The following is a 14,654-nucleotide window of genomic DNA, read 5'->3' as shown; positions in this document are numbered from 1 at the left end:
TTCTATTTCGAAAGGTATAACCTGTAGTTCAAAATGATAGATTTTTTTTTCTTTAACTCCTTCTGCCTTTTTTGCAACCTTTGGAAAATGGCCAAACTAATTGTTTATAATCATTTGAGCCCACCCTGTGAACATTATATACCACTCAGCCATTCACTTACTCCTACCTCCCTCTTAGTGGCTTTGGAGGAGAAAATACAGAAATAGGATTGAGAGTCAAGACAGAGGACGGGGTGGGCTCCCTCATCAATTATGGTCATAGCCAAAGGATAGACTCAACACTGGGAAATAAAATCACCTTAATTGAAACAACAATACCACCACCAGTTTACCTATTGAATCAGAGTAGGACAGTGAGAAACACAACAGGGTCTTAAGAACATCTATCCCCCACCCCTCCCCTCTTCCTGGACTCAGCTCTCATGCCAGTTCTCTACCTCTTCTCCCACTGAGTAGCACAGGACAGGGAATGGGGGTTGAGGTTGGTCTGCTTCTGATGCTACTTCTCAGGATTGAAAGCTTCTCACAGTCCTCCCTTGTGGCAGTGTGGCATTTCTCCCACGAGAGACAGTCCTCCATAAACTACTTCTACCAGTATGGGTCTCCACCACAGGTGGCAATCCCACCAGTGATGTATCACTTTAGTGTGGGCTTCCCTCAGCTATGACCTTCTTCAGGATCAGAACCCTGCTCCAGCATGGGGTCATCTATGGGCTGCAGAAGAGATTCTGCTCCCCCACTGATCTCTAAAGGCTGCAAAGGCTCAGCATGGTGTTTTACCACAGACTAAAGGAGAATGACTGGTCTGGTGTGCTTCCCCTCACTTCCTCACCAATCTAAGTGTCCACTGGTTGTGGATCTCGGTCTCACTCCTTTCCCAAAAAAAGAGCTCCCAAAGAAGAAGAAATTCCCCAACAGGTTTTCCCCTTTTGAGTGTGTGATCAAAAAGGTCCTGGGTGTCTCAGCCCTGGCCAGAGGTGGGTTCATCTTGAAACTGGGGGAGCTTCTTGAAGCTTCTTAAGGAGCTGTGCCAGTGACTCCCTCCCCCACTACCAAAACCTTACCAGGCACAAACCCAAGACATTATTGTACTTTAGCCCCTCAGTGCTGTTCTATCATCTCCTTACTTCCATGAGAGATTTTCCTACTTAGAGATCTGAGAGATCTTTATTCTTTTAGCTATGCCAGGTTAAGAGTTCCTGTTTCACTGTTTATCTATGACAGTACCTAAATTTTTGTATTATTCCTGCCATGCGGAATCTTGCCATATATTGAGTCTGCGGAGTTTTTTGTGCTTTGATACGACTTCTTATCTAGCAAGATTAGAATGTATGTTGTTCAAACAAGGCTGATTTATCCAATGGTAAAGTGTCTTGTTATTTGCCACTTTTTTGTTGTTTGCTAGAAAAGTTACATTCTCTTCCAGATCACTAAAGAAAAGACTGTAACATTGTATAATTCAAAAGAAACATGTAATACACAATTGCTTTTTCAAATCTAATACTGAGTTTTAATGCTTCCTGTATCCTACAAGATTTTTTGGGTTTTATGCTAGTTCTTGAAGCATTGTGAGGATATGGTTTGAATTTTACAAATGGCTCAATGTATTGTCAGCTGGAGTGTTTATTGCCTAGTCTTGAAATCTCATTTGAAACAAAATCTGTTTGAGCAAACTCTTTTTATATGTAAAGCTGTGTTTAGTGACACTAAGTATTTTGCTATACCTGAATTAATTCCTGACAGTAGCTAGGATCCCGTTTTCTCTTTTAAAGGAAAGCTAAGGCACAACATCTTATCTTCATTGTTATGGAACTTCCAGATATTCCAAGACACTTCAAAAACAGCAATAATTGAATGAGCAGCTCATCCAGTTCCTTTGTTGCTCTTTAGGTAATAACTGATTAAAAGATTCAACAAAACCAAAACAAACTCCTCTCAACCCATCTGTAAATCAGTTTAGCATCCTTCCAAGATATTAATGGAACGAGAAGCATTTTTTTGTTGCTATAGGATGTGATGACATAATCCCCCTTTTCTGTGGGGACAAAAGATACATTGAAGCAACCATTTTGCTTTCATGGTTCACAGATTTACTCTCCTTATTCAGTATGAGGCCTATGCTATTAGTATTTTACCAGTCTCAAGCGTCTCTAAAGAGCTCTTTATTATCTTATTATGTATTGCTGTCAGTGTTATTTATTGATGGGTGGTGGTGAGCTATGTTCAGTATACATATTGCTATAAAATTTATGATAAGACTTGGAACAGTCTGTAATGCAATCAGGAATGACTCTAGAAAATTTGTTATACGTATTTTGAAAAATTGCAGTGCATATTAATGCAATTGCCAGTATGAAGAAAGGAGGTTAGGTAATTTTTGCATTGGAATACTATATGCAAAATACTGATGCAATATAGTACTGCATTTTGGTTTCAAAGATAAACTGTTCAGCTTCCTAAGTACATCACAGTGGTACTTAAAATCAGTAATCAATGTTAATGATAAAAATGTTTATGCAGATCTTTTATTGCTGTTAATTACTGGAAAGAAATGCTGATACTTTGAAATCTGTTTTCCTTATATATTGAGTGCGACTGTTTTAAGGATGCCTTTCACAATTTTGGTTTTGGAAATGTAATTTTCTTAAAAGCAGGAGTAGATTAGTCACCTGTCCTGCCTTGAGTGATGTTTTCTTTTTCAAGTGAATATAAAAGGGAAATCTTACTGACTGCTTGTTTTGTTATATGCTACCTTTTTAATGCTTTGTGATAAATAAAACTCATCATTGAAGTTATGTAGTAGAGCATCTCATAAGCGATTAAGATACCTGAACAGTTTGTTGGTTTTGGAGTGGCTGCATAGCTGAAAACTTAAGCAACAGATGTTGTTAAGGTCATCTTTGCAGGTTATTAGGTGTTGTATTTTCTTTATTTATTTTTGACAACCATAGAATCCAGTGCTTTTAATTAGATACTGAGGAGGAGTTATTTACAGTTGTGGAACATATCAATAACATTCTGTTGCAGAGAAGTGTATCTAATTGTTAAGTACGTATTTAACAGTATGACATATATCTATTCCTAGTAATTTTTGATTTATGTATTTTGGAGCACTAGCATTTGTATTATTTTGTGCAGTTCTGCATAACAGAAAAGAGTAAATAGCATTGGCTTACAAAGCAAGACAGAATCTGCTAAGCCTGTGATTGTGGAGGATAAATGGAACTATCACTACTGATAGTGAGAGAGGCTTCAATTTAAGTCATAGCCACTGCCAAAGAGTGGTCCTGCTGCCTCTGCATCTCCTTCTGGTTAGTTGTTCTAGCTTCCTTGTACTAAGTCTGGTCCTGGGGTGTCCCTCACTGAGCTGATCTAGCTCACTAAATTGGGAGAGAGGGTGTCCCCTTAGCAGCTGTGTAGAACCCACTTAATTAGCTAGGAAAACTTCACTCTCCTTTGAGAGATTTCTTTTGAAATTAGGTATTTCTGTGGCACGGAATATCACAAACTGCGGGCACTACTTTGGAGTCTGTTTACTGACAGGCATTAGGTTTTGATTGATCTTCCCATGTCAAAAGGAGTGCCTGGCTTCTCTAAATAACAAAAGCAGTTTAGTTTCTGTAACTCAGACAAGTGCATTATGTAGGGGGTGATTGTGGAACATGAATCAAAACTCAATTCATATCAAGGCCAGAAATTTGCAATCTTTTCTCCTGCTTTTGTACATAGCAATGAAGATGAGGTAGTGGAGTATGTGAAGGAAAAGAAGTTTCTTAAGTGCTTATGTAGAGACTTGGGAATTTCCATCTTAAGAAATTGTAAGAAAGGAGGGTTGCCAGCCATGCTTGCCTTCACATGAACCTGTAAAACTTTATTTAGTATGGGCAAGTGTGCCTCAAAGTGAAGAGAAACAGATGAGAGGTTTTCTGTTGCTGGCTACAGTAGATGTGAATACTTTGTCCTAATGGAGGAGTATAGAAACAGCAGGCATGCAGTAGGCTGGGAATTCCTGTCCTGCTGAGCCCCCTGAGGGTCACAGGTAGAAACTGGATCAAGTACCAGCTTCTGCAGCCATTTGAGTCTTGCACAAGAAAATGTGGTGTAAGACCTGGATGGGGCTGTTTCCCTTCTTCTCATATGGAACTGGTCTCTTCTGAAATTAATACATCTTTAGAAAAGTGTTAGATGATTCTTTTGTGTTTATTCAGCGTTATACTGGTGTATTTACAGTGGTGTGTCAGCAAATGGTGTCTGCTGCATGTTGGCACTAAGGCCTTTGGTGGTAATTGCTGTGTGAACACCTTACTGAATGCCTATTTAAACCCATTTCCTGAATAAGATGGAAGTTGTAAAACTATCCCAAGACATTGTTCCTCTGCACCCCAAAAATAAATACATTTTAGTTAGGGGATGCTAGTGCCTTCTTTGCAATGTATATTTCTGGAAGGTTTTCAAAGCAAGGGCTAACATGGCAATGCTGTGTAACATGCCTAGGCATGGCATCCTGAGAGCTGCCTTGTCCCAAGTGTCATGTAAGGCCTTCCAGCTCTGCTCTGCAGCATTCTGCACCAGGAGTTTTCTTTCACCCAAGTGATAGGATAGTCTCTATTTACATCAATGTTTTCTTTGTATCCCATGATTTTCCTCCTACTCTTGCAGACAACCCTGGGTGATTTAACCATAGTGCTAAATAATTTATCTCAGAGAATGCAGTGCTGCCAGCTATCACAGTAGCTAGTGGTTTTCTAAGATACAACCCCTGCAATAGTGAAATGATGCAGAAATCTTGTTTTCAGTAAAATAAGGAAACAGTCTTGGCACAAAACTTGCATCATTCTTGTTATAACTGTGACAAAGTCCCTTAAATGTGACCCTATAGGCAAACCATAAAAAAAGGCAAATGGAAATTCTAAGTATATAAAAGCAAACCTTGTAACATTTTTTAAGCTAAAGCAAATGTTTTTCTGTACCTGACCACCACTGCTTCCAACAGCTTGGGTTTGGCATTACAGAATTACAGTGTAATAGAGTAGTAATTTTAGAAACACTTTTGTGTATTGCAGAGATGTGAGGGGAAAATGCTAGTCTACACAGAGATCTGGATGGAGAGTGGAGATGGCTTCGAGGGTGCTTCTGGAATCAGTAGTGAACAGGCTGATGACAACAGCCAGCACATGTGGTACTAAAAATGAGAAGTAAAGCAAAGGTGGAAGAAAAAAAATCTGAGAAAAAAAAAAAAAAGTCAAGGAAGCAAACCAGTTGAGCTGGGAGGCAGCTGGGGAATGTTGAAGAGAGAAGCAGAGGAAGGTTGGGAGGAGGAAATGACTCAAAGTACCTGAATGATTAGGTCACTGTTTTGAATGGAAAAGTTACTCAAAGCCTTTCTCTACTCGTCTTTTGCCATCCCATGTTTCACAGTAGCTTTCTCAAGAGAGACAGCTGCCATGGAGGCAGATGTCCCAGCTTTCTGTGACAAAATGCCTAGTGTCTGGAGTGGTAGGTAGACAACGTGAAAAACACTGATTAAGTACATGTGCTGTCAGTTCTGAGACAGGCACGAAGTTGTAGTAATGCCGTAAGTGTGCTGTGCTTTTAAATAGAACGGCAGTGGTCTTTCGTGCTATTTCCAATACAGTAAAGGGTGCCAGCTCAGCGTAGCTCGTGGACTGCGCTATAGGCAGCTTAATCGCGGTCTGTTCCCTGACCCTTCTAGATTTGCACGTCGGTGTTTCGCTGTGCGGGGCACTGCCTGCTCTTGCTGTGGCTCTGAGCCGGGCCAGACGCGGCGGCTGCGCGGGCCAGGCCTGCGGTGCTTGCACCTGGCGCCGCCGGTGGAGGGGAGGGAAGAGGCAGCTGCCGGCCCGGCGGCGGCTGCCGTGGCGCCCACTTCCTTCACCGCCAGGCGGAGTGGGGAGGCCCGGCTACCCGCTGCTCTACCGGCGCGGGGGGCGGCCGGGAGGGAAGCAGAGGAACGCCGGGCTCAGCTTGCAGCTCGACCCCTGCGCGGGCGCGAATGGTCGCTGCCGGGGCGGGACGGAGCCGGGCGGGGCGGGGCGGCGCCCGCGGAGCAGCCGCACGGTTAAGTTGCTGTCGTTCGAGTTGCTGTTATCGCCTCTCGCTTCCTCTCTTCTTCCTGTCCCCGGGAGTGAGTCTTTCTTGCTCCCGCTCCGCCTCCGCGCTGTCTCTCTCCTGAGAGCACTCGGGGGCTTCTGTCCTTTCCTCCGGCTCCTCTTCCTTGTATTCCACCCCCCGCCCTCCCCTTTTTCCTTGTAGGATGGCGCTGACTTTCTAGGGGTTCGAACGCAGGGAAATGGATATGTCGGATCCGAATTTTTGGACGGTCCTGTCCAACTTTACTCTGCCTCACCTGAGGAGTGGCTCCCGCCTCCGCCGGACGCAGAGGTAAGGCAGGCTGTGAGGGCGGCGTGCTGGCGGTCTCTCGCCCGCTGCCAGGTGAGCGCGCTGGCGTGGGCCGCGAAACTTCCTGGGCCCGGCGGCCCCCTAAAGTCCCTCGGAGGGCGTCGGTACAGACGGCCTCCTGGCACCTTCTGCTCTTAGCCGCGAGAGCTGCGAGACTCTCCTGGCCAGCCCAGTGGGGTTCACCTGGTTGGATTGTTGGTTTTAGTTAAAATCAAAGGTTGTGTGTTACTCTGCTTCCTTCTGTACGGTATTTCGTTTTCTCCTACCTTTCTTTCCGCACTCCTACCTAACTACCTTGTTAGGCTAGCTGATGTTTGCTAATACAAGGAATGGCTTTTTTATTTTTGTAGGTTTTCATTATTGTCAGAAAAAGGGAAACGTTTTGGGAAATAGTAAACGCTGAGAGAAAGTTAGAGGGTTGTGCCACCACAATGAAGAGAAGACTGGCAAACTTTGGTGTAATTTTTTGTGCTATAGTATACTTTGCAGCAAGGTATAGGCTTCTCACAAGGAGTAGCTAAAGTTTATAAAGTTTGTAACTTTGATCACTGGTACCCTGTGTGCCATTTGGAGATGTACCGGTTGTAGTGTTAAATTATGGTTTTCTTCTGTCTGTGAAACGATTGTATTATTAGATTATGTATTGTCTTTGGGAAACGTGTGTGAAATGTTTTTCCTGCTGGCTGAAAAGCTGGCGCAAAGCAAGCAGGGTAGAGATTTAGCAGAGCTGACTGTTTCTAAGTCCTAAGTATTTATGTACTCATAATTTTCTAAAGGAAAAATAGTTTATCTGTTGAATGGCAGAAAGTTAGAAAATCAAGTGACATCAATGCAAAACTGGTCCTTCATTGTGTATGTCTTTGTTTCTAACTTAGAGTAACTGTAAGAGTCAAGTTACATGATAATTATTATCCTCCTCTTGTAAATAATCTTTTATTCTTGCATAGCATCAGTGAAGCGTCTAGCAAAATCTTGTGTATTTTCCTGTGGCAAATGGATCTGTATTTATAGAGGGGAATGTGCTGGGACTCTTTCAAATCACCTTCACTTTTCTTACTTGGGTAGGTTTTCACCAATGTCAAGATGCTAAAATACCTTTTATAAAATGTATGGCTGAATTATAGGTCAAGGGAGAGACTTAGATGGCTTCACAGAAGGCATGGAATACATGCATGGTACTTTGTATTTATTTATTAAAAACATTTGGATGCCTCTCCTGTTTTTCAGACAGGCTTAATACTGTCCTGGCTTTGTTGAAATACTTGAGTTTTTAAAGCATCGTTGGGCGCTGTCTCAATAGATGACATGTACGGCATATCAATGAATAGTGCATACTTGCAATTATGTTTTATGTATTACATGGATATTCAATATTTAATGCCCTCTCTCCAGCAAAATCGGAATGTCAAAGCATTGTGAAACTAAAAAGCCAGCAGTGGAGTTTCAAGGCTACTTATTCTTATTTGGCCCAGACGCCTTCCTTTCTCAAGCTGGTTATTTCATCTGGATGGAGACCTCATTGTCTGTTGCATTGCTCTCTCCTGGGGAAGGGTGACAGGCCAGTTCTTTACCTCCCACCTTTAGGTGAACCTGTCCCCTGCACCCTTGTACTCTTAATTCATCTGCTAATGTAAATAATAGATTGCAGAGTGATGGAACTGTCAGGAGAAATAAAAACAATATGGACAGTGCAGACCCTCCTAGTTCTGCTGCAGGAGGGGGCTGTCTTTCATCTGGTCTGCCTTCACAGGCTCACAGTTACTCAGCCATAGAGCCAACTTTTAGCTGAAAAGACTGGAAGGATAGCTGCTTACTTGCCACAGGAGGCCTTCCCTTTCTAAAAGAAAGGGATAGTCATAGCTGCTTATGTTTTATATAGCTTTCTAGACATTTTAGAGGATCAAAGAATAGGCTAGAGTAGGCTTGAAGGAAGTCAAGTTCCTGTGATCTGAATCTCCTGACTGTGCTTAAGTGAAAGTCAGTCTGCTAATTCGAGCGGTTTTTTTCTTAATAGTAAAACTGCCTATGAAACTGTTGCCCAGATAGTGGGAAACCTTGGTGCTTTATGAAAACTTTACAAAGCACTTTCATTGTTCATTCTGCCTGTATCCATATTTGGCTTTGGAAACTCCTTATACAATATGAAAGCGTTAATTTTATTTATTTTTTTAATTACTGGGCATTTTTAAATGCCTCTTGGATATATTCCTTTTATCTGTACTACCAGGATTCTTGTGGCCTGCTTGGCCCTACTTTCTGTGAGCACGGTCCTCCTTTCGCGATGCTTGGGATAGTGAGAATTGTTTGCTAATAGCAAGAATTGTTTCTTTGTACAGATTTACTTGATCTAGGCATTTATTTAATTTTGCTGAGGTTCTTAGAAGTAAAGAATCAAAAGATAATCTGTTCTCCTTCAGGTTGCAATGTTGAGCCTGGCAGCGAAATTATGAAATGGATATAAAACTTAGTTATGTTCTTATTTGCTGACTGAAGGTGTTTTTTTTCTTTTTTAAAAATTTCTATTTTCCAACAGTAGAACTAGCTGACTTTCAACTGCAGCAGTTCTTTTGGGAAGTGATACCTGAACAAGAAATATCTCATCCTGACTTTCAAGTCTTGGAGTGGGATTTCAGGACTGGCGGGTGGAAAAATTCTCATCAATCATAAATTTGAGACATTTCATATTCAAAATATGGAGCCTGGAAATGATATTACACTGTCTGCATTTACACAGCAGGTTACACTGTGTGCTTTTACAGTAAAGAAACATGTATACTGCCTCGTGGTGGGTTTTTTTTTTCTTTTTTTGCTTGTTTGTTGTTGGGGTTGGTTTTTTTCTGTTGCTATGGGTGTGTGGACCCTTTGTAATGCTAATTGCAGGTTCCTACCTGAAACGACAGTTTAGGAGTGGGGAGGGTAGCAGGGAGTGGAAGGAAGGGTGGGAGGGAGACAGCAAGCAGTGAGGGAGAGAGGAGAGGAATTGTCTTTGTGTGTGTGTATGTATTTATTTATATAGATCAATGTGTATGGACAGATGTGTGTACACACAGTTGTTTTTTTTTTTTTTTTAACATGGAAAAATCACTAAATACCTTCTGCTTCATTCTACCTGTATATTTGTTTCTGACACTTTCTTCTGTGTCTGATCTTTTCTGTGTATCTCACAAAACAAAAAGAGACAGTGATTGTTGTTTGGTTTTTTTGGTGGGTGTACCCACCCTTCTCTTTTGCTTCTTTGTGGTAGCTGCACTAAAGCAATGTTACTGTGATTGTTACTCCTTTGAGTCAGTTTTGTTTTGTGGACTTTTTTGCTTGTTTCTTTGTTTTTCCCCCAAAAAGCATGGAATTGTGAAGGTTTGCCCAACTGCTTCTCAGCCAGAGTAGACTCTAGGATGATTTGTGTTGAAATGTTATTTGTGGACAGCCACTGAAATGGTATTGAGATGTTCCTGATAGCAGGATTAAAATATTCCTCAATCATCAAGTAATAATTCATACATGCTAACATTTCATAACTATTTTGGAAAGTTAAAAACACATAAAAATTCTAACTTTTATTGGAAACTTTAGATAATGGAGTTGTCAGGCATTGCTGGAGCTTTATTTATACATATTTCCTGGAAAATACTGAGCAGACTTTTAAAAAATTCTCTTAGTTGATAGTTTGAGTAGATGCCATGGTTTTGAAGCTGCAATGTAAATTCTTACTGTTAGCTCTTGTATAGATCTTGTGGTTTTCCTTTGTCAACACAGCATTATGTGTGAGTATACTGTAAATGGGTTGGTTTATTTAATAATAGTTGTTTAAAATTGCCCTGTTGGTAACATAGGAAAACTAAGCACACTTTTTAACAAAAGCAGCTACAGAAATGAAGTATAATTGTATTGATGTCAGATGAATCTATCTGTGCTCCAACTTGAATTATTTTACTTCTGTTACATAGCATTAAATATCAGTTTAAAAAGAGATTGCCTTTTTTATATATTCCTTTATTATCGATGTATATTTTGGAGTGTGATGATTTGAAGGTTTTTACCTCTTCCATATTTTCAGCCCTCTTGACCTAAATTCCTGCATGCAGGACAGAGGCGGCTGTTATCCTAATAGACATTGAATTGGTTTAGATTGAGCATTGTTATCCTGAAACTGGAGGGAATAAGAAATATCTCTGTGCATGCTACCTGCTTTCAAAACACATCTTCATTTAAGGTGTTCTATTAGAAATTAATCTGTTTGAACAAAATCCTTCTGCTTTCTGTGCTACACAGTGAAGAATGAATGTATCTTGGTAATTTAATTTCCATTCACAGAAAAGGCTGTGTTGGGGAGATAGTCTTACAGTCTCACTGTCAAAGTGAATGTGTTGGGTTTATTGTGATTGGTTTACCTGTCCAATCTTTTTGTTCAAGCAATTAATGTATTTCAACTTCAGCTTACAATCCAAACATTGGCAACGATCAGTTTTCTCCAAGGAGCCATTGTTTCTTAACTTCTGCCAGACTGGTGAGGATTCATCTGGTGAGGATTCCTGGTTTTTGCTTAGTTTTAACTCTGAAAGAAAATCCCACTTTGTTAGAAATAAGTCAAGATCTTCAAGATTTGACTTCCAGAAAGCTGAAATAAGTGCAAAATAAAAAAGCTTAGAAAATTCTAGAACATGCTGAAAGAAGCTGTAATTTATTTATTTGTTTCACCTTTGTGTTTAATGTCTGCTGTTACACAATAGGAGACAGTCTTTTTCTGTCTTATTCAGGAATTCAAAAGGACAGTAGTCCAAACATTGTTTTATGATCTATAGTGGTTGGGACATTATGCAGAGATACAGTCCTCCCACTCTTAAATTTGGTTATACTTGCTATTGATGTTCTACAGAGCCATTATAGTTCTTGCTGTATTACAAGTTGAATGGTCCTTCTTAAATGTAATTTTTAAGCCTACAAAACCTTAGCTATGTACTCAAATTTCTGATCCTGGTAACCTTGCGTACCTACATGCGTGGCTGCACTAAGAATAGGCTTTCTTCTGGTAGTTTTTTGCCAAAGCTGTAAATAATGGGCAGATTAAGTGGATTTCAGGGTACATTCCCCATGAATTTGTTGTGCATTAGTGTGTGTGGCTTACTAAGTGGTAATGATTTGGTAGTTGTGAGACATGAAGTGCTGCAGTATTTTGTGTTAGAATATGAAGATATTGCTGACTGATGTAGGTTGAGTATTTTTAATGAAGCTTTTTAAATGCGTCACTCTAGTAACAGTGTAAAACTTCAACATTGCAGGCACTACTTCTCTGTATATTGCCGTATTACCTGTAGGTTGTAGTCCTGGATCAGGATGTCATGTTGCATGTCATTAGAACAATTGTTAGTAGAAAGTAGCTTTGTTGGAAGGAACACTGTGATGGCACTAGAACATATGGGCTCTACTATATTTCCCAAACTGAGAAACCTCAGACATTTCTCTTGCCTTTGGCTCAGCCTTATTCAACAGATGTGTCATGTTCAGTGAGGGCTCCTGGATTTTTTCTTGGGAACATTTCACTGCCTTTACAAATTCACTAACTGCAGTAATTGGGACATTTAAAAGATCCTGCAAAATACATAGCCTTAATACCTAAAGTTGTTTCTGTGTGTAATATGCAGGTGTCATGTATTGGAGACTGGATTTTATCTGTTGCGGAGGGGGGAAGAAGTCTACTGCATAACACTATGCCTGGTTGCTTTATCTTTCATGTGATGTAAATGTACACTGGTAGAGGCATTTAAAGACATTACTCATTCAATATACTTGTCAATTTTATATCCATTTCTGAGACCACATACTTCTTAGAATGAATGTTTCTGTCTTTTTTTCAGTATCAATGCATAGCCTGTATACTGTTGATAAGCATTAGTATCAGTTAGATCCAATTCAGTAAAGTCTTCTACCTGAGTGGAACTGAGACAAAAAATACAAGTAACACTTCCAGTCCAGACTTAAATCTCATGGTAGGTCAGTTCTGTTGTTTTATTTAAAATGTGTAGATGAAACTGAATAGTAGTGAACTAGAAAACTCCTTTTGGCGTGGTTCCCAGTAGATATAAACATCACAGTATCACAGAAGTACTGTACAACTGAGAACGTATCTCAGAAGTACTGCAAACCGGAACAATTCCCAGAATTATCTATCCAGTAGATGGACTTCAGAGCTACAAACTGTGTGTTAGCAATATTCCTGCCACTGACAGAGGAGTTCAAAAATAATGGGGTCATGCCAGAATGAATATATTAGCTTTCTGTTCCCTTTCTTTTGGTTAGCAATGGTCTTTCCTAAATAATTGTTTAGGAGTAAGGAAACCCATCATGCTCTATTGTTGAAAGATTATAATTACTATTGTAAGTATAATCTGTTCTTCCCATGAAATACTGGCATGTTCAGTTGGTGATTAGAAAGTAAAAACTGCTACAATGTCCTTATCCCACTCGTTCTTTTTTTCTGCCTATGCAGTAATTATGTAGATGTTCTAGGATGTAATAGCCTGGTTTTGAGATCTATCATTTGGTTTTAACCTGGGTTTAAAGCTGTGCATGAAAGAAAAAGTGTTAAAAGGCTAACCACTAGAGCATTTGTTTTTACTTCCCTCATAAAAATGTTGAAGATGATATCAAATGAGGTACTGCTTACTGGCAAGAAAATGCCTAGACATACAGGATCGAAAGTGTCCATCTTTTCTTATTAGACTGGTTTAGAACATAGTCATTAGCATCTAAATAAATTATAGGGAAATCAGGGGTATATATATTCTTTTTATATGCATATGAAAAATTTATATGAGTAGTTTTGAAAATATGTGTTAATGGAGGATAGACAAAGGTAATTCCATGCAAAGTGTACTATTTAGTGAACAAATACCACTCCCAATGCTGCTTAATTTGGTGAAACAAATAGTGTGAAATGTTAAGCATCGATTTAAGTTTAATAGAACTCAGTCCTCTTAGTGCTTGATTATAGTATTGTGTTGCAGAGTTTAAAAAAAGATGACTTCTGTTAAGGCAGTGAGGTGGTTCTAAAACTCTTGTGTGTGACAGTAGGAGAATAGATCAGTCTGAACGTGGTTTTATGTCTGAAGAATACTCCTATTTTTCTTGACTTGCATGAATGTAAACTCTGGTGTTGTAGAGGAAAGGTTACCAATATTTTTATTTATTTTCATATATATCAGTATATGTGTATACTCCTGGACAAGTGGTAAATAAATAAACACAGCAGTTACACAGATGGTTGCATGCACTAGCTGTAAAATAATACTTGTTGAGAAGCTGAATGAGATTGAATAAAGCACAAGTAAGAAAAACAAGTTTCTGGTTGTTGAACTTGCCTCATAGTGTGGAAGATGTATCTAGGCATGAATAGGATGTTGTGAAATGCCTCTCCTTCTCTGAAGAACAGGAACAAAATAGCTCTGAGTGTTTTGGGGTAGTGGGTTTTGTTTTGTTTTTTTTTTTTAATAATTGTTTTTAGGGGGAAGGTAATTCTATGGCTGGCAGGTTTTTTTTCTGGAGCTCAATTTAAGAGGGCTCATAAATTAAAAGCTACTTGTTATCTCTGACTGTTTTAAGTAGCACTCAAGATATTTCATAACTGAAACAATAGCGGAGGATAGACTTTCATTTTCTCCAGCTGTTTTCCTGCTTACATTTGGGAGCACTGTGTAGTCAGTCTTCCCTCTCTGGGCTGCAGGGCCTCCGTCCTGTATGAGATTTGGCACTGGCTTCTGAACAGAATCCCTCTTCTCAGAAGAGATAGATTTGCACATGTGAAACAACTTGTAGTGCTTTTGAGAGATAAATGTATATAATAGTTATTTGTTTTATTAGAACTGTTAATCGGAGATTAATTTCTGCCATTTAAATATTCATTTGAATATGATGTTTTCATGCATCAGTTGTAAATCCTGATGTTGTTATAGGGAAGATGGGTACAGTAGTTTGAAGTACTTAGCTGAGCTTCCTTTGATAAATCTGAGTATAATGAATCAGCTTCTGATTTAAATTCTTAAAATTCTCTTGGACAGCTGGTATTACCACTTCTTGGATGAGCTACTGGAATTTTCTGGAAAACTATTCATACAGAATTCTCAAAAGTAGAAAATAAAAGCAAGCTAGTCCTAGGAATACTATCTTTTGCAAGTATGTACTTTAACCTTGAAACCTCCTCTCCTCACACTCAAACCAAACTAATGGAGTATGAGAACTTG

The 14,654-nt window shown here is 39.6% G+C and overlaps 1 protein-coding gene across 1 annotated transcript in view; it reads left to right on the top strand.

Annotated features, from left to right (window-relative positions):
* Positions 1 to 6,115: 6,115 nt before the first annotated feature.
* MAST4 (microtubule associated serine/threonine kinase family member 4) overlaps positions 6,116 to 14,654 on the top strand; it is a 118,505-nt gene continuing 109,966 nt past the window's right edge. Inside the window, exon 1 of the mRNA XM_054179009.1 lies at positions 6,116 to 6,402. Coding sequence (XP_054034984.1) covers positions 6,311 to 6,402 — 92 coding nt within the window. The 5' untranslated portion in view covers positions 6,116 to 6,310. The remainder of the gene's footprint in view (positions 6,403 to 14,654) is intronic.

The sequence above is a fragment of the Dryobates pubescens genome, chromosome Z, assembly GCF_014839835.1.
Source record: "Dryobates pubescens isolate bDryPub1 chromosome Z, bDryPub1.pri, whole genome shotgun sequence".
Lineage (NCBI taxonomy): Eukaryota > Metazoa > Chordata > Aves > Piciformes > Picidae > Dryobates > Dryobates pubescens.
Note: the sequence above shows the minus strand (reverse complement) of the source record. Positions and strands in the feature narration are given on the sequence as shown.